This window comes from Lithobates pipiens, unplaced genomic scaffold (assembly GCF_037356315.1).
Source record: "Lithobates pipiens isolate NorthernLeopardFrog02 unplaced genomic scaffold, aLitPip1_a1.2 Scaffold_10, whole genome shotgun sequence".
NCBI classification, from domain to species: Eukaryota; Metazoa; Chordata; class Amphibia; order Anura; family Ranidae; genus Lithobates; species Lithobates pipiens.
In genome coordinates, this window is record NW_027507686.1 from 174,285,461 (window position 1) to 174,305,133 (window position 19,673).

General features: G+C 42.1%; 1 protein-coding gene across 5 annotated transcripts in view; it reads left to right on the forward strand.

Annotated features, from left to right (window-relative positions):
- Window positions 1-19,673, forward strand: part of LOC143935909 (uncharacterized) — a 113,646-nt gene that overhangs the window by 65,436 nt on the left and 28,537 nt on the right. For all 5 annotated transcript variants that reach the window (XM_077460096.1, XM_077460122.1, XM_077460132.1 and 2 more), the window contains 2 exons: window positions 8,821-11,960; window positions 18,579-18,753. In XM_077460096.1, the coding sequence (XP_077316222.1) occupies window positions 8,821-11,960; window positions 18,579-18,753 (3,315 nt within the window). The remainder of the gene's footprint in view (window positions 1-8,820; window positions 11,961-18,578; window positions 18,754-19,673) is intronic.

Genomic DNA, 19,673 nt, shown 5'->3' on the forward strand with positions numbered 1-19,673 from the left:
GGGGAAAAATCGTACATATTTGAATGTGCATGTTCTAGGCACAAAAAGAAACCTTTTTAAAATGTCTGGGATTCCATTCAAGTAGTAGGTCTGGACAAAATGTTAAAAGCTTTTGAACGAAATGAATGAACTCAGTGATGGGAAGATCGAATGCTCAGACAAATGACTTTTCAGAATTTCCGCACAAACAACAATCTACTGGTGTATGGCCAGCTTTTACTCCCTACTGTTAAAGTAGCTTGATCACTTTGTGATGTTGGGGTTGAGACATTTAGCAAGTATTACCACTATGTTGTTCAGTACAAACACCTATGCAAAGCTTAGGAATAGTGATGTGTACATTTGAGAGTTTTAATTTCTCAGAAATTTTTGTAAAAATTTTTACCAAATTGGGACCCCATTGGGGTTAACGAGGTTCTAAAGGATTTTTTTTCTAAAAAAGATTTACTTGCTTTTTACCTCCTTTTCTGGGATCACCTGCTGGTGCTCTCTGCTCCTCCACACCTGTGAGTGTCCCCATAGCAAGCCAGCTCCTATGGGGGCACTTGTGCGCTCCTGAGTCAGTCTGTGTGCGTCCATTAACACAGACAGCGCAGCTTGCCCCCCCCCCCCCCCCCCACTCCTTCCTCACAGGAAATTATTCACAGCAGTGAGACCTAATGTCTTATTCTGCTTCCCTTGTGTCCTGTGAGAAGAGAAAGAGAAGAGCGCTGCTGCAGATGGGCACATCGCTGGATTGAGAAAGGATATAAGTACAGGAAATGCATTAAGGTAAAAAAAAAATCTTGAATTTAGAATGGAGGCAATGGTAAATCCAAAATGTAGGTGTGTAATGAGCTTTAAACTGCTCCTGAGGGTAAGAAGCTACTTTTAACTATCCTGAGCCTGTTCTTCAGATTTCTTCTAGATTTCATGCCCCTCCATGTATATCCATATGCACTGTTCACAGGTTTCTTTTTTTCCATTTCACTTCACACAGATCCTCTTAATTGTTGTAATTTAATGGAGAAGTATGGCCAAAGCTCATTTGATTATACTTCTCCTATGGGTCACAGAAGTCCACTTGATTCTAAAACTAGAACGCTAAAGCCCACTGTCGGCTGACGTCATTCATGCGGCCCAGGTGCTGGATCAATCCTGACTTTACAGTCAGGATCCACTCAGATGGCAGTTGGCTCAGCCTCTCTGCAAGCCACTAGGAGACTAAGCCAGACTCTTCCGCCCCTTGAACAGCCAAGGCGCTCTAGTGTGCACTTTAGGGAAAAAGCAGAGACCTGGTAACTGACAGTCACCTCCTTTCTGCAGACTGAATACCGAGAAGTGAGCAATCAGTAGTCTTTGACCACTCAGTTCTCGGTAGAGGTGGTGGGGGACACCTGCAGCTGGGGTCGGTGCTCCAGTCAACTAGGTGAGTATGAATGTTTGTTTTTTTGGATTCCCAAATTTCTCTATTAATAAAAGCAGCAAATCAGCAGCAACTATATTACATGGCTCACTTCCCTGCTACCACACTGTAGCATTGTCCCACACATTACTGTAATTAATTGAGAAGCAGAAGAGCCTTGCATTAACAGCCATTGGAGATAATGAAATAACTAAGACACTTACAAGTAAGGAGGCTGATTTCTTGGAAATGAATAATTATTTGGAGAAAGAATGATGTCTGTGCAAAAATTAAATTACTGATGTTCTCCTGATAGTGCCCCTGAGTGTTATCTCCCTGATAAAATAATAAATATAAAACAAATATAGAAAAGCATGAATGATAAATATGTGACCTAAGTAAATTATTTTCAACATTTTTGTGTCTTTTTAACTCCATTCCACCTGATACACACATTGATAGGTGTGAACACTCAATATACAATCAAAAGAAAGTATTTTCAACATATCTTTGGGGCCTATTCATAAAAAAAAATTGTGGGATGAATGTCACAAGAATTCTGACCGTATTTAGCATTATACCGGATTTTCCATGATGGTCAGCTCTATCTAGTGGCCATAATGCAATATCTTTTATGAAATAACTCAGTCAGGATAAATACCGCATTATGGCCACTAGATTGAACTGATGATCATAGGAAACCATTGTATTAAAGCGGACCCTCAGTCATTTTTTGAACTTTCCATCTATTAAATCTTCTGCCCTTTTTGTTTTAACTTTGGATAGTAAAACATTTTTGTTTCTGCCAGTAAATACTCTACCTTATACAGCCCACTTTCATGTCTGGTCATTAGCCTAGGCTTATGACATCATTCACAGCTCTCTCTCTTAGTCTCCTTGGAGTTTGCCAGGAAGGGAGTGGGATGAGTCATAAGAGGGCCAATGAGAGCTGCAGGGCTGCAGAGCTGGAGGTGTTCCTCTGTGTGTCTGTGTAAATCCAGGAAGTGAACAGGCTGCAGATTCAGCTGCTCATAGTTAAAATGGATGCAGCAGCCATACTTAGTGGAGGGAGATTTCTGCAGCCTATTTGACAAGTCAAGAATCACAGTATATATAAAATAATATGCAAAGTGGTTGGCAGGAAGCTTCAGAATGGCAAAGATATTTTTATTGCAAATTATGTGAGCAGACTACAGTACTCTTTAAGAAATTTACAGTCAGAATTTATCTGCTTGTCACATTCATCCAAACATTTTTTATAAATAGACCCAATTATGTCTTCTTTCATTAATTCCAATTCGCATGCTTGCAACTTCATCCACCAAAAATTGATAACAGACTCAATGTTTCATTTTCTCTTGCAGATCTTTTCTGAATTCCTCCCAAAGAGACGCTCTCTACCACCAGTCGAAGGTCTTCATTCAATTGGAAGTTTGCAGCAAGCATAATAATACTCATATGTACAATTCTAGCAGCATGCAAGCAAACGACTAACTACACACAGATCTTTGTTTAATGGTGGAGAGTGTCTCATCTGGAGGTTTTAGATTAAAAGCATTTGTGGTTTGAAGAATTTATATGCCATTTTTGCATTTTCAAAATAGAAAGCAAATGGTAAGCTTGTTTTCAATTTTGGGTGAAAGGGGTTGCAAGTACGAGGAGTCAAATTAATGGAAGAAGACACAAAGATTTTGTTGAAAAGACTTTGTTTTGATCATAGATTGATTGTTCACACTGGTCAATGTGTGCATAAGGTGGATTAAACACTTTCTACCCAGTAAAATGTTTTCATGCGGACAGCAAGAGCCGCAAATAGCAGTAAAAATCTGCCAGGTGTTCCAATCCTAAGTCAAGTTCAACTACCTCCCATTTGGGCACTGTAGGTAAATGGCCTGGTGGCTTCCTCCTTGTTCTGGGAGGACATACCTGCAAATTAAGAGAATTCCTTGGGGTTACCAGAACTAGTGTCCCCTCCACTTTTCAAAAAGACCTCAGATCTCATATTTACACAAAAATGCAATAAAAAAAAAATTGTCATTTAAAAAAAGAATTAAAAAAAATGTCTCTTTAAGAGCTATGGGCGGAAGTGACGTTTTGATGTCTCTTCCGCCCTGCAATGTCATGGATGCCATCTTTCCCTCACTCATCTCAATGCCCAGCTAGTGACAGCATCCGATCGCCTCCGCCGCTGCCGATGGCTCCGGTAAGCAGCGGAGGGCACCGGAGCGGGCGGGTGGCCCCTCCCGCTGCCAATAAAAGTGATCTTGTATAAAATCCACTGCAGAGACCCCTTTTATCTTTAAGCGGACCGCCGGCTGAACAATAAGATACTGGGGTTATGGCAGCTAGCTGCTGCCATAACAAAGATTTTGCCCTTCAAAGTAAGGACGTATATCGGCGTGAGGCGGTGCGGAAGTGGTTATGGAATACATTTAATAAAGAGTTGTTCAGAGCTTCATATCCTGCCCACATCCCTAAATTGACAATAGAATATAGACATTTATCCCTCTATATGGGACTGTACTGGCCATAGGTATATATGAGACTTTATATATAAAAGTATGAAAACTTTATTCATACAAAAATTGGTACATAAAATAAATAAAATAATTTGTGTGCGGCCAGATCATACATATACCATTCCTAAACAAGGAAGGCCTGCTTGATTCTGTCCAAAGACAACATTTGAAGTGAAAACAGAAGTGCATAGTAACCAATCAGCTTTTAGATGTTATTATCAAACCTTAATTGGACAAGCTGAAGTTAGAAGCTGATTGGTTACTATGCACAGTTGCACCATATTCTGTGTACACCAGTTTTAGTAGATCTCCCCCTTTGAGTCCAGTTAAGAATTCTTACCAATGCACTATAATATAGGTGGACAAGCCCAAACTCCCTATTCAAATAGGATATTTTAGTTTTTTTTGACAGCCATGGGTAATCGGAAAACATTTTGCAGATTTGTTGTTCACAATTAGCAATGTGTGGATCAGTTGGATCACACTTTTATTTTACCTGGTAAAATGATGTCGTCAGGACAGAAAGTGGAGATAAAGGAGCCCCAAATAGCAGGAAAACTCTGGCAGGGGTTCTAATCCTTCCCCACTTTATTTAAGACTAAATAAAAAAACTTTTGTCTGGACGTACACTTTAAAGCAGGAATCTTCAAACTATGGCCCAACAGCTGTTGTGGAACTACACGTCCCATGAGGCATTGTAAAACTCTGACATTCACAGACATGACTAGGCATGATGGGAGTTGTAGTTTGAAGACCCCTGCTTTAAAGGATAAGTTGACCTTTTAGGAAAAATATTAAATGCACATATTTTTGCAGAAAAAATGTGCATTTATTATTTTTTTCTTGAGGAGCCTAGAAAAGTGTGATCAGTGAATCACGGGTGCAATGTCCAGCTCCTGCATACTCTCCCTCTAACTTTGTGCGCATACCTCTGTAAGCTTTTCTGGTACAAAGCTGCATGACGAGTGAATGGACTACAAGGCTGCACATCAGTGACTTCGCAATACACTTAGAACTACAAGCCATCAGCCATAGTGGAAGACTGGACTTGTAGTTTCTTCTTTCTCAGATTGCAGTGAATGAATGGTGCAGACGGAGCCTCGCACAGCTGCACCATTTTTAAAGTGAGACAGCGGGTGCGGGGAGCAGATCCCCTGCCTGCTGTCACAGTGGAAGTGGTGAATGGAGTGAGTGGGGTATGATGTTACACCCTAAAGCCTTTAGCCTTTAAGTGCTAAAGATAAAAAACCATAATCCACATCAACCGATCATATATCCTGTTGTTAAAGTCATACAGGTAACTATGAATGGTCATTTAGGTTTTTTTTTTTAAATCATTTCCACGGTGGACACTCCAATAGTTTCACATTTTGTACATTGCAAACCTCCTGGAAATGATCAGCTTTTGAATAAAAGTATTTTTTTGCCTACAAAAATATTAGGGACACATAATATGGATTTGTAGATGTATTGGCACCTAAGTTTATATTTCACATTAAATTGTATAGGTCCTGACTGAGGCTTACTAGTCTGGTGTATAGTCCCCACTTTCGGTAAATCCCTCCCTAAACACCTACAAAAAAAAAAAAAAAAGCAACACATTGCCTGTTTTGAATAACGTACATAATATGCAGCAACTATGTTCTCAACCATATACATAATATAAATAATAATATACATACAGTACATATACATAATATATATAATAATATACATACAGTACATATACATAATATGAATATATACATGCATTATATAAATATACATACTAACTGTGTGTTCTGTATTTTTGAACTGGGTTGTAAATAACTCATTGTGTCAAAAGCGTACACATCCATTCCAACTACAAGCAAAGTAACTTCTATCACTACTACTACAATTACACCAAGCACCACAACATGTACCACAGAGGAACCTGAGGAAACAACACCTGTTACCTCAGAAACTACTACAATTAAAGTAACTACTACATCTACTAAGTCTACTTCAACAGGTAACACAACACTTTATTACATTTCATCCTATTTCTGTCTCTATGTACTGAAAAGGACCGGTTGTCAAGGGAAAATAAGTACAAACAAAATGTCTGCATGTGTTACCAGAGTTGCAGTTTCTGTCAGGGTCATTTTTGGGAGCGACAAATGCCTGTGTCCCCATGGCTGCGAGCATTGGTCCCATCCTCCAATCCCTATGTCACTGCTAAGTCCTATAGTGACATAGGGGGTGACACATCTGAAAATTAAGACAATTCTGGAGGCTGCTTTGCTGGAGTGGAAGGGTAGTCGGACATACTGTCCACCAGAGATAAGAGAATACACTGTCTGCTTTTACAGGCAACTTTTATTAACCCCCCCCCCCCCCCCCCCCACTAGAGATGAGTGAAACATATCTAGGTTTAAGCTGGAGGCAGAATTACAGAACATTAACAACTTTATGGTGTCAAACACAAACCCCATTCAAGTCATTTGGAGACAAATTTTAAAAAACGTTTTCCAAACTGTGGCCTGAGGGCACGAATGTGGCCTTTTGCTTGCCTTTACCTGGCCCTTCATGGCACCATTCATTCCACTGATACAAGGCACTATCCCTTCCACTGACACCAAAGACAAGGGACTGTTCCTCCCACTGACACCATAGATGTGGAACTAATTCACCCACTGACACCAATAATGCTGAAATAATTCACCCACTGACACCAGTGATGGGCACTATTCCTCCCACTGACACCAGTAATGGGCACTATTCCTCCCACTGACACCATTGATGGGCACTATTCTTCCCACTGACACCAATGATTTAATTTACTTTGTTTTACTTCTACTGACCACAAGTCTATGGCATTGTTTACTCCAACTGGCCAAAGTCTGACCCCCCTAAAGTATGAAGTACAGTAAACTGGCCCTTTGTCTTTGAAAGTTGGGAGACCCATGATCTAGGCCAATAGGCAAGTGGTTGCCAAACAAATGGCATGGGCACTGCCCTGGGGAACATGTATTAAATCAAAACATTTAAAATAAAATCTGTTTGGGGAGCAGACATTTCACTAATGCTTTAAGGGCAAAAATGAGAATGCAAATAACATGCCTGGGGGGTGCCCTTATCCTACCTGTAAAGTAGTGCATCTGTACATTGTATGCATCCTATTGCATTAAAAGTGACATCTGAAAAAAATAATGTAGCTTAACGTGGAAGTAAACAATTGTGAGTTTTGTTTCCTTTTTTGCTCGCTGCATAGTCTGCAAATTAAAAGCATAATGGGTTAGTATAAATTGCCTACTAGCCCATCATGTGACACTTACCTGCAAACGAAGCCTGCGCTATGCCCTGTGCAGTCCGTTTCCATCTTCGCCCCTCTTCCTTTCGGAGCCGGCTCTGTGACTGGCCAGAGCCACGTGACGTCGCTCCCACGCATGCGCGCGGAAGCTGTCAATCACGACACACACTGGGGAAGAAATGGCACAGAGGTCTGTTTCTTCACATCGCATGCGCCGATGATGACATCAGCATGCTACAAGTGAAATATCTCCTAAATGGCGCACGTTTAGGAGATATTTCCACTACCTATAGTTAAGCCTTATTCTAGGCCTAACTATAGGTAGAAGTCACACACAAGCGTTTACAACCACTTTAAATTGCCTGCAAATGACAGCACCCAACTACTTCATTCTGATCGTAAATAAACGTTCAGGGATTCCTAGTATAGATGTTAATAAGAGACCTTCACACATAAAAAAAAGGCAAAGATGAATTGGACCCTGCAGCAATTCTTGCCTGAAGACTTCTAATAAGGTAAGTATAAAAACAAAAAGAAGCATAACATGCAGCTGGTGGGGGAACAAAAGTGAAAAGGGGTTAATTAAGGGGGAGAACAAAGCCTTGAGTGGAGCTTTTATACACCATTTCCAGCTGCATTTTTTTACTGTTGTTTAGAGTAGGAAAGGGTTAGAACTTCTGTCATGTTTTTATTGCCATCTGTGTCCCTGTTGTGGAGATTTCTCCTCCTGGAAAAATAGAAAGCAATAAAAATTACATTTAGGCCCATTCCATTGTTTTAATTAGAAATAATATTTTCTGAGATATCCTTTTTTAATAATAAAGTACAGTAGATGCAAATTAACCACTTCAGCCCTGGAAGAATTTACCCCCTACCTTAACTGGGCCATTTTTGCAATACGGCACTGTGTCGCTTTAATTGACAATTGCGTGGTCGTGCGACATTGTACTCAGACAAAATTGATGTCCTTTTTTTCCACAAATAGAGCTTTCTTTTGGTGGTATTTGATAATCTCTGTGGTTTTTATTTTTTGCGCTATAAACCAAAAAACAATAAAAAAAAAACACAATATTTTTTATTTTTGCTATAATAATTATCCCAATCAAAAAAAAAAAAATCCTCAGTTTAGGCCGATATGTATTCTACAAATTTTTGATGAAAAAAACCCACAATAAGTGTATATTGATTGGTTTGCAGAAAAGTTATAGCGCCTATAAAATAGGTTTTTGATTATTATTACTATTTTTTTACTAGTAATGGCGACGATCTGCATTTTTTTTCAGGACTGCGACATTGCAGCGGACAGATCGAGCACTTTTAACACTTTTTTGAAACCATTGACATTGCTAAAAATAGCCACTGATTACTGTATAAATAGCAGGGAACACTAGGTGTTGGTCAAGGGGTTAAATGTGTTCCCTCACTGTGTGTTCTAACTGTGGGGGGATGGGACTGACTGGGGGAGGAGAGCAATCGGTGTTCCTATATACCAGGAACACACAATCTGTCTCCTCTCCCCTGAGGATGTAGATTTGTTTGTTTACACACACAGTTCCACGTTCCTTGAACACAAAATGTACCTATTACTGGAAACATCACGAATCAGAGTGTGTTTCACTAACTTATCTTTTGATTTCTTACAGCTCCTACAACGACTACAACTTCTGTAACCACAACCACAAATAAATCCACAACAACAACAGAAACCCCTACTACAACACAATCCACAACACCAACAACTACTACCACAACTACTACAACCACAACAGAACCCCCTACTACAACAGAATCCACAACACCGCCAAGAACCACTACTACAATTACTACCACAATACCACCAACCACTACTACAACAGAATCCACAACACCACCAACAACCACTACTACAAGTACTACCACAGCTACTACAACACCCACCACAACCACAACTGGATCCACAACAACAGAAACCCCTACTACAACAACATCCACAACACCACCAACAACCACTACTACAACTACTACCACAACACCACCAACAACCACTACTACAAGTACTACCACAACACCACCAACAACCACTACTACAAGTACTACCACAGCTACTACAACACCCACCACAACCACAACTGGATCCACAACAACAGAAACCCCTACTACAACAACATCCACAACACCACCAACAACCACTACTACAACTACTACCACAACACCACCAACAACCACTACTACAAGTACTACCACAGCTACTACAACACCCACCACAACCACAACTGGATCCACAACAACAGAAACCCCTACTACAACAACATCCACAACACCACCAACAACCACTACTACCACAACACCACCAACAACCACTACTACAAGTACTACCACAACACCACCAACCACTACTACAACAGAATCCACAACACCACCAACAACCACTACTACAAGTACTACCACAGCTACTACAACACCCACCACAACCACAACTGGATCTACAACAACAGAAACCCCTACTACAACAACATCCACAACACCACCAACAACCACTACTACAACTACTACCACAACACCACCAACCACTACTACAACAGAATCCACAACACCACCAACAACCACTACTACAAGTACTACCACAGCTACTACAACACCCACCACAACCACAACTGGATCTACAACAACAGAAACCCCTACTACAACAACATCCACAACACCACCAACAACCACTACTACAACTACTACCACAACACCACCAACCACTACTACAACAGAATCCACAACACCACCAACAACCACTACTACAAGTACTACCACAGCTACTACAACACCCACCACAACCACAACTGGATCTACAACAACAGAAACCCCTACTACAACAACATCCACAACACCACCAACAACCACTACTACAACTACTACCACAACACCACCAACCACTACTACAACAGAATCCACAACACCACCAACAACCACTACTACAACAGAATCCACAACACCACCAACAACCACTACTACAAGTACTACCACAGGTACTACAACACCCACCACAACCACAACTGGATCCACAACAACAGAAACCCCTACTACAACAACATCCACAACACCACCAACAACCACTACTACAACTACTACCACAACACCACCAACAACCACTACTACAACTACTACCACAACACCACCAACCACTACTACAACAGAATCCACAACACCACCAACAACCACTACTACAACAGAATCCACAACACCACCAACAACCACTACTACAAGTACTACCACAGCTACTACAACACCCACCACAACCACAACTGGATCCACAACAACAGAAACCCCTACTACAACAACACCACCAACAACCAGTACTACAACTACTACCACAACACCACCAACCACTACTACAACTACTACCACAACACCACCAACCACTACTACAACTACTACCACAACACCACCAACCACTACTACAACAGAGTCCACAACACCACCAACAACCACTACTACAACAGAATCCACAACACCACCAACAACCACTACTACAAGTACTACCACAGCTACTACAACACCCACCACAACCACAACTGGATCCACAACAACAGAAACCCCCACTACAACAACATCCACAACACCACCAACAACCACTACTACAACTACTACCACAACACCACCAACCACTACTACAACAGAATCCACAACACCACCAACAACCACTACTACAAGTACTACCACAGCTACTACAACACCCACCACAACCACAACTGGATCCACAACACCACCAACAACCACTACTACAACATCCACAACACCACCACCAACCACTACTACAACTACTACCACAACACCACCAACCACTACTACAACAGAATCCACAACACCACCAACAACCACTACTACAACAGAATCCACAACACCACCAACAACCACTACTACAAGTACTACCACAGCTACTACAACACCCACCACAACCACAACTGGATCCACAACAACAGAAACCCCTACTACAACAACACCACCAACAACCAGTACTACAACTACTACCACAACACCACCAACCACTACTACAACTACTACCACAACACCACCAACCACTACTACAACAGAATCCACAACACCACCAACAACCACTACTACAACAGAATCCACAACACCACCAACAACCACTACTACAAGTACTACCACAGCTACTACAACACCCACCACAACCACAACTGGATCCACAACAACAGAAACCCCTACTACAACAACACCACCAACAACCAGTACTACAACTACTACCACAACACCACCAACCACTACTACAACTACTACCACAACACCACCAACCACTACTACAACAGAATCCACAACACCACCAACAACCACTACTACAACAGAATCCACAACACCACCAACAACCACTACTACAAGTACTACCACAGCTACTACAACACCCACCACAACCACAACTGGATCCACAACAACAGAAACCCCTACTACAACAACATCCACAACACCACCAACAACCACTACCACAACTACTACCACAACACCACCAACCACTACTACAACAGAATCCACAACACTACCAACAACCACTACTACAACAGAATCCACAACACCACCAACAACCACTACTACAACTACTACAACAACACCCACCACAACCCCAACTGGATCCACAACAACAAAACCCCCTACTACAACAGAATCCACAACAACACCAACAACCACTACAACTACTACCACAACTACTACAACACCCACCACAACAACACCAAAAACCACTACTACAACCACTACCACAACACCACCTCCTGGCTGCCCATTTGAACCTCATCGGGAGGTGAGTAATCTTTTCACTTTATATACATTAAAACAAATGCTATATAAAATGTATTTTAAATCTTCTATGGTTGTGTATCTGTGTTATTTATTATTCCTCATTATACCACTCGATAAATATATGACAATGACAAGTGTTATAGCTGTATTGTTCGTGTTCTTCTGTTCTGCTTCAGGGAAGACCTGCCCTAAAATCTACCAAAACACCTTGAGACTTAAAAAAGGGCCTTTATGAAAGTGTCAAGAGCCTCTAAAAAGCTCAGGATGTGCAACTGCCACCACTTAAAGTGGTTGTAAACCCTTACAACCAACTTTGACCTACAGATAAACCTAGATTAAGGCTTACCTGTAGGTCCAAGAAATATCTCCTAAACCTATATGGTTTAGGAGATATTTACCCGAAGACAGCCACCGTGTACATAGCAATAAGTAAAAAAAACGAATTCAACAATTAAACATTCTGTTTTTTACGATAAACTTATTTTATAACATCTTACAAAAGGAGTAGGCAGGGGGTACTCCCACCAAAGCGTGTCGGGAAATGGGCTGGGGATGTCTTTCACTGGGCATCAGAAAGTCTTTTCTCTGTGGTGATGACTTCTTCCAAGCTGTTACCCGGTTGCCAATCTCTTGGCCTTTTGTTGGTGGATTTAGATGCCTCTGGTGTAGAATGTTCCTTTTTAGGCCCAAGGGTTGGTGGGGAGAGTTCTTCCACCTATCCAATTGGCTCAGCTGAGTTCCCCTCTTCTTCTCTTGCCTGAAGCACGAACTCTGGAGCTTCAGGCTTAAGAGTTCTGGAGTAGTTTATGGGATCTTGACTTTGGGGGTAGCCTATTGGGACAGCTCTGTGGGGGCAGAGCTGTCCTCTGTATATAACATAAACAGGAATGATAGTAGTTTTCGACTTCAGCTCTCATGCATGGCAAGTAGAACCACCTTTAACCAGCTTTACCAGTCCTTTCTGGTTCCAGATGACCATGTTTATCACGCAAAGGCTCTCAATACTGTAATTATATGCTTTTTGTGAAGGAACTATCTCTTTGTGTCATGCTGTCATGCAATTGTAACCAAACCCACACTTTATCAGCGTTTGTCAGCAGTTCTCTGGGCAATATCTTTCTAAATCTTTCAAAGACAAATTACAGATGGGCCCTGCTTCTTGGTCCTTCCTCAAGTTTTTCTTAGTGATAGTAGACAGGTCTCCATCTTGTGCTTGAGTTAAGTTACAGTGGATCTTTGGGACACCTGCAGCAGTGAACCACTGTCTTTGACCCCGGTCACTCCACTGACTTGAAGCTTAATCTCCTGACATGGGGCTTGGATGCCTTCAGGCTACAGCTGAGTCTGTTCATCTGTGGAGTCCTCAATGCCGTGGGGACTTCAGGGTGTCAGCATCTCTGTTTCCCAGTCCTGGATGGTATTTCAGACTGAAGAGAAATTCTGATAGAGCTGCTACCCCCCGATACCCTGTAGTGTCTAGCTTGACTGCCATGAGCAGGTAGGTGAGCCGATTATTGTCTGTCTTTACAAATATTATTCTTCCTTGTATAGGGCTGCCCACTTCAAGAGGGGTATTTTTTTATTTTCCATTGATAGTGGAACTGTATCTGAGCACCAGAGAGATACACCAGAGAGAGAGAGAGAGAGAGAAGTGAATTGGCCCAGTAGGCAATTTAGGAGAAGGAAAAAATGCAACAGGAAATATCAGGATTTCCTATTAATGCAAGGAGAAGCAGTTATGCTATAAATCATTCAGATTATATTTCCACTTCACAAGATGAGTCTGCTCTTTACATGTTTTTGCATCTACTTGCTATTTTGATCTGTTTTTTTGTACTAGTGAATATTACTAATTTCTCCTGCAAATACACGGAGCAGAACTTTCCCAGTACTTGGTACGGGCATGATGTGTCTGATACTAGAATGAATATCACTCATGAATCTAATTCCTATGAGTTGGATTTTCATGATTTATATTTATTACATGATATTAGCACATTAGATAGTAATAGCTAGATGTAACACAAAAATAGCATCTACCCAAAGTTAGGGTCCATTAAATCCATTATACTGTATATAAATTCAATCGTGATTCTACCCTATACAGGACAGGGTTGAGTAAATGGTAATATTTCATTGAAACAAGATCTAGTTGCATTAGCTAAAAAAGTTGAGTATAGGTACACCCCATGGGAAACAGAATCTCAAAAAATGTGGGATTCTACGTTTTCCTAGGGTTTATCTAGCTATTGTTATTAATAATACAGACATGAGGGCTGATGATTATCAAGGTGAATTTTTGTATACCTCATGGTTTAGGATTACAGGTTTAAAAACATCTTTTGAACTGGTATATTCAGCTGATTTGAATCACTTTTTTCTTAGAAGCAGTCACACAATGCCAAATTTTTTGTTGTTTGACAATTTTTGCACCTGGAGTCTGCGTTTCCCCACATCAAATTCACATGATAGGAGACTGTGACTGGCTCTCAATAGAGCCGGTTCACACAGCTCTGGGGTGGCCATGGAGCGCACTGGAAAAGGGTCCTGTGTGTCTTTGGCTCCATTTCAGATGCGAATTCAGGCAAAAATTCAGGCCTGATTCACAACTGAAACAGTGAACAGAGACACACCTGACCCCCTGCTGTGACCCACGGCCGCAGGATGTGTGAACCCAGCCTCAGAGATATGGTACTTCCAAGGGTGAAAAGTTTACACCAAACCTATCACAACCTTTATATGGGTTGATAGGAGGAGTACCATGTCTACAGAGATGCCAGCCATTTTAGAGGCCAAGCAAGATTCTTTTCTTGTTACAAAGACAATGTGATTTTCATTGTGCATCAGGAGATATCTTTAACAGAATTCATGGGGTACTTAAATAATTAGTTAGGCTGGGTTCACACTGATGCAAATTGGACGTGGGTTTCCCCATATTCAATTCGCATGACAGAAGATTGTGACTGGCTCTCAATGGAGCTAGTTCACACATCGGCTGCAGAGCACATTGCCCAATGGTCCTGTGCGTCTTTGGCTCTGTTTCAGGTCCGAATTCAGGAAACAAAACTGACCTCATTCTTCCCTGAAATGGAGAACAGGTACGCTGCTGAGAGCCATGTCTGCACACAGTGTGAACCCAGCCTAAAACCTTGGATTCAGGAGTGAAGAACAGATTGTTCATATCAACTACTTGAACCTAAGTTAGCGTGGACCTGTAATGGACCTTACTGAAAACTGAGTTTTCGGAATGCTCTTCTCTATGACATGACCAGCCTCTGGTGTCTGTCATGTTCCTGGTTAGCATTCCACCAAGCCCATTTCTATTGGCATCCACATGCAGTTCATAGGGCTAATCTGTAACAGTAAGGACCAAGGGCAGCACTGCACAACATATTTTGTTAACGGTACACATTGATTTGGACACTTATCACTTTCAATGCTAGCTTGCTCCCTGGTTTGATTGTGATAATTGTGCGAATGATATGTGTTATTTCGGTATAAGCCAAGACTGGTGTGAGTCAGGCTCCATTTTAGCTGTTTGAAAGTGTATTAAAACCAGCCTGATCACTCTTCCTCTATTGATTCCCATAGCTTTTTAGTCCCTTTGACTTGATGGGCCTGGTCTGGTGACTCTGAGTCATCTTCCTCCTCTCCGTTACTCAGTTGTTCATTGAGGGATTGAACTGCCTTACTGATTCCCTCTACAAAGTTCCAGTAGTAGGAGAAAAATCTCAGGAACCGTGTCTCCTCTTCCTGAATTAATTGTAGCAGTTTCTCAAATGGTTCTTTGTGCTCTTCAAGTACCCATCCAGAGGCAATAATATCATCTAGATATACAAGCTCCAGATAGTCCTTGATGCTTCCTGATGTACTTGTAGAATGCCAGCAGGCTAGTGAAGATTGTTTTCTCTAGGTCCTCTGGTGGTATTCACACCTCAAGTTCAGAATGCTAAACCACTCTGCCCAAGACAGACACTGCAGAATGTCTTCTATGCATGGGGCGGCATACTGGTCTGGAATGATCTCTTGATTGAGGATCAGTCATAGGGCAACAACTTGAGTTCAATGCCCTAGAGTTCTAGATCTTCTAATACTGCAGAAACAGTGGTTTAAGCTGTTTGTCATAAAAGTCTGTGTACAACAGAGACACTTGTGCACCTGGGTCGAGAAGGGCCCTGTAGATGGCTTCCACTTAAACAGGCACTATGGCAAAGGTGCCTCCAGAAAACTTTTGACCCTCCAGTATACAGCGTAGAGACCCTTTATGTCATTTAAGGCTGTAAACTCCTTTTTGCAGCAAGTGCTCTCAGACTGTTGGTAATTCTTTGCTTACTCAGCACCTAGGGATACCCCACTCCTCTAGGGCTTGAGAGAGGCTTGACTCATCCATGTTTTAAAGTCCTCTCCCCCTGACTGAAAGAAATTGAGATTTAAAAAAATACTAAATTACATTTCCACAATGCAGTATTTTTACAGCATAATGGTAACACAATCCAATAACCCAATATTTATACACTTGCTAAATAGATAGCCAGAGGCCTAACCAGGAAAAATCGGAGTCCTAGCCCACCCTGCTGGCAGTAGTGCTAAACAGTAGTCCTGCTGGCATTGGGGCCTGTAGTCTTTGGTGGAGCATTCAATACTGTTTTGTAATCCTAAATGGGTGAGTGTTTCCAAAGGAAAAGGGTCAATTATAATCCTCACAAAAGGCCACATAATCTTAACAGGCAACTGAAAAAGTGTCAGGAGGGCTCCCACCACAGTGGCAGATTTTTGAGTCACGCAGTCCCACATAGCCAGCAAAAGGTATTTGCTCGAGCCAGGATCCAGCAGCAAATTCAATTGGTCCTCTCTACAAAGGTCAGTAACAGGCATCGCCTCTGCCCAGATCAGCCATAGTCTCTCACCAAGATGGGTGAAGAGGCTACAGTCTCTTGGATCAGCTGAATCCTCACACAGGCAGCCCAGCAGTAGTAGCAGTCTCTCAGCAGCCCTGCACACCGTGTACTTGTCCAGCAGCAGCAACAGTCCTCCATGCAGCCTTATCAGCACCACCTTCTACTTTGTCCCCACAGCAGCCTCTGGATAGCACAACACAGAACCTTGCTTAGTACAGCTACCTATCCAGCAGCACAGAACCTCTATTGTGCCTCTGCACAGCTCACGTTTCAAAACCAGCCAGGCTCCTTGTCAAAGAAGGCATCAGGCACTGCAGCACTGTGGGCTTCTCTGATTCTCTCCTCTTGCTTCCTCCCAGGAGCCTGTGTCCAGCTCAGGCTTTCTCCACTTCCATCATCGTCTGTCAGGTGGTGGGTGGGGCTTACAGTCTGGGTGAGCCTGCAGCCTATCGCAGATCTCCTTTCACTGCTTTTCTCATCCAATCCTGTGGCTAGAATCCGCCAACAGCAGTGGGTGACTTTTAAATAGCCTGGGCCATGTGACTGCTGCCCCTTTAAGTCCATTGGCTGGGCTTTACAAATAAGCATTTTATTCAACAGAACAGCAAAAAAATATGATTCTGGTATAACAATATGCTGTATAACAGTATAATTTTTAAGAAAACAGCAGTCCTTGGGCTTCAGTCAAGTGGCTTAGCCTAATCTTAAATCTACATTACAGCCACTAGGTGGTGATTATGGCCATAGGAAATAATCATGCTAGACAAAGTACAGGGAAAATTTAAGGCTGGGCAAATACTTGTTAGATTCATGTAGCAAATTTTTTATACATAGTACCCCAAATTTTCAGTAAACATACAAAAAGCAGTTACACAAATGTAAACTATCAATTGCTGCACTAGTAATAGAACTTTTCCTCACCTATTTTTGGATGACACTCTTACTTCTTTATATGTATAGCATTAAATGTCATTTTTTCCCTTTAATGTACAGAAAGTTTTTAAATGTATAACGCGTTCTGAAGTTAACCCAAAATCCCAGGGCATCTTCTTCTTTTGACCAATTATTTTAAATGGTAAAATCCATAGGGGTGATTAAAGTGGAGTAAGCAGCTACAAATACTGTAGCTGCTGACTTTTAATGTATGGAAACTTACCTGTCCAGGGAGCCCACAATGCCAGCACCCAAGGGCGGCATGCAATATTCATTCTGGGGGGATCTGAAGGATGGAGTGGGAAGATTTTTTACTGGGGGGGGGGGATTTGTTAGGGGTTAATCATGCAGGCTAGTGCCCATTTTTTTTTTTGAGGGGGGGATTGCTGACTCATAATGCTCATACATCTTCAAGGGAGGGGGGTGGGTGCAGTTTCCCATGTTCATCCTGGGCTCTAGGTGACCTTGTCCCGGCACTGGGGGAGATTGAAGAGAGCACAGCTCAACCTTATTTACTCAGCTCAGTGAAGATTCACTTTGAAAGATGATTATTCAGTATGAAAAGTCAGCAGCCTTGATTCCTTCATTAAATCGACTTGTATTGTGTTTTATGGCTGTGGATCCTGGGCTACTTTCCTACTTTACCTGTCCTGTATCTAATGGATGCTGCAAAACATATACAAATTATGCCAATGTCATCCAGAACAGTGGTATATTAGATATTATTATATAAGAATTGTTTTTTGATGAATATTTCACAAATACTTACAACCCTTTCATTTTTCCAGCGTAATGAAACTTGGATGCTGTGTAACTGCACCATGGCAAGATGTCTTGAAAACAACACAGTAGAGATCATTGAACTGAAGTGTGAGCCCCCACCTAAAATACAATGTGCCAATGGTTTAGAACCAATAGCTGTACCAGATGATGACTTATGTTGCTGGCACTGGGAATGTGACTGTAAGTATTTTTCATTTGGATTATATCAGTAACTTTTCATCATTTGTCTACTTAATACAAATATATATGCAGTGGTACCGTTGTAGGGGCTGCTGAATGTACTGGTCCGTCTGTTACCCTACCCAGAGAGGCACACACTTTTCACTCACTCAGGGACATGAAAGCAGTCCTTGCACTTGTTGTTTATGATTTATTGAGGAAATGTAACTTGGATAGAGATGGGGAACTTATGAGATGCCGAGGTAATCAACAGTCAATATAGGGACAAACTATATACACTTCTGTAAATATACTCTCCTCTTCTCCTCCTGCACTTCATGCTTGCAGACTATCACTCCTCCAGCACATCACATGCTTCTATTTCCTGGACTAGCTGGCACTGTAGGCCTAAAACTGGCTCAGCCAGGCCTAAAACAGATGCCCTTTGCAGACAGGGACAGTGGGCCCCTATGGTGTAGCACAAATAGAAAGTTCCAGTGCTAGCTGTCCCTGTGGCTACTGCTCCCAGCACCACCTCTTCAGGCAGTCCCAGCCCTCCTGGCTGCAGCTGCCCCTTTCCACTGCCCATGCCACCACAATCCTCCAGACTGACTCTGCACCCATCCCAGACTGCTGCATCTCAGTCTTCTCAGGCATACCTTCAAGTCCTCCCGACTGTGTGAACACTCCCCTGCCCCCCTGGCTGCCTCAGTGGATCTCCTGGAGACTTTCCCAGCAGTGTTCTCCCCCTGTCCTCTCTTGCTCCTCCTGTACCTCCTGGTCAGGACACCTCTGTGGGTTGTAAGAGGTTCCCGTCCGCACCTGAGCCCAGGTTCAAGGTCACTCCCCCAGACTGGGGAGCTCCCTCAAAGGCCCTGACAGATTGGGGATTGGTCAGGGCTCCTCAGAACATCCCAGGTTACTCCACCTTCCCTCTCCAC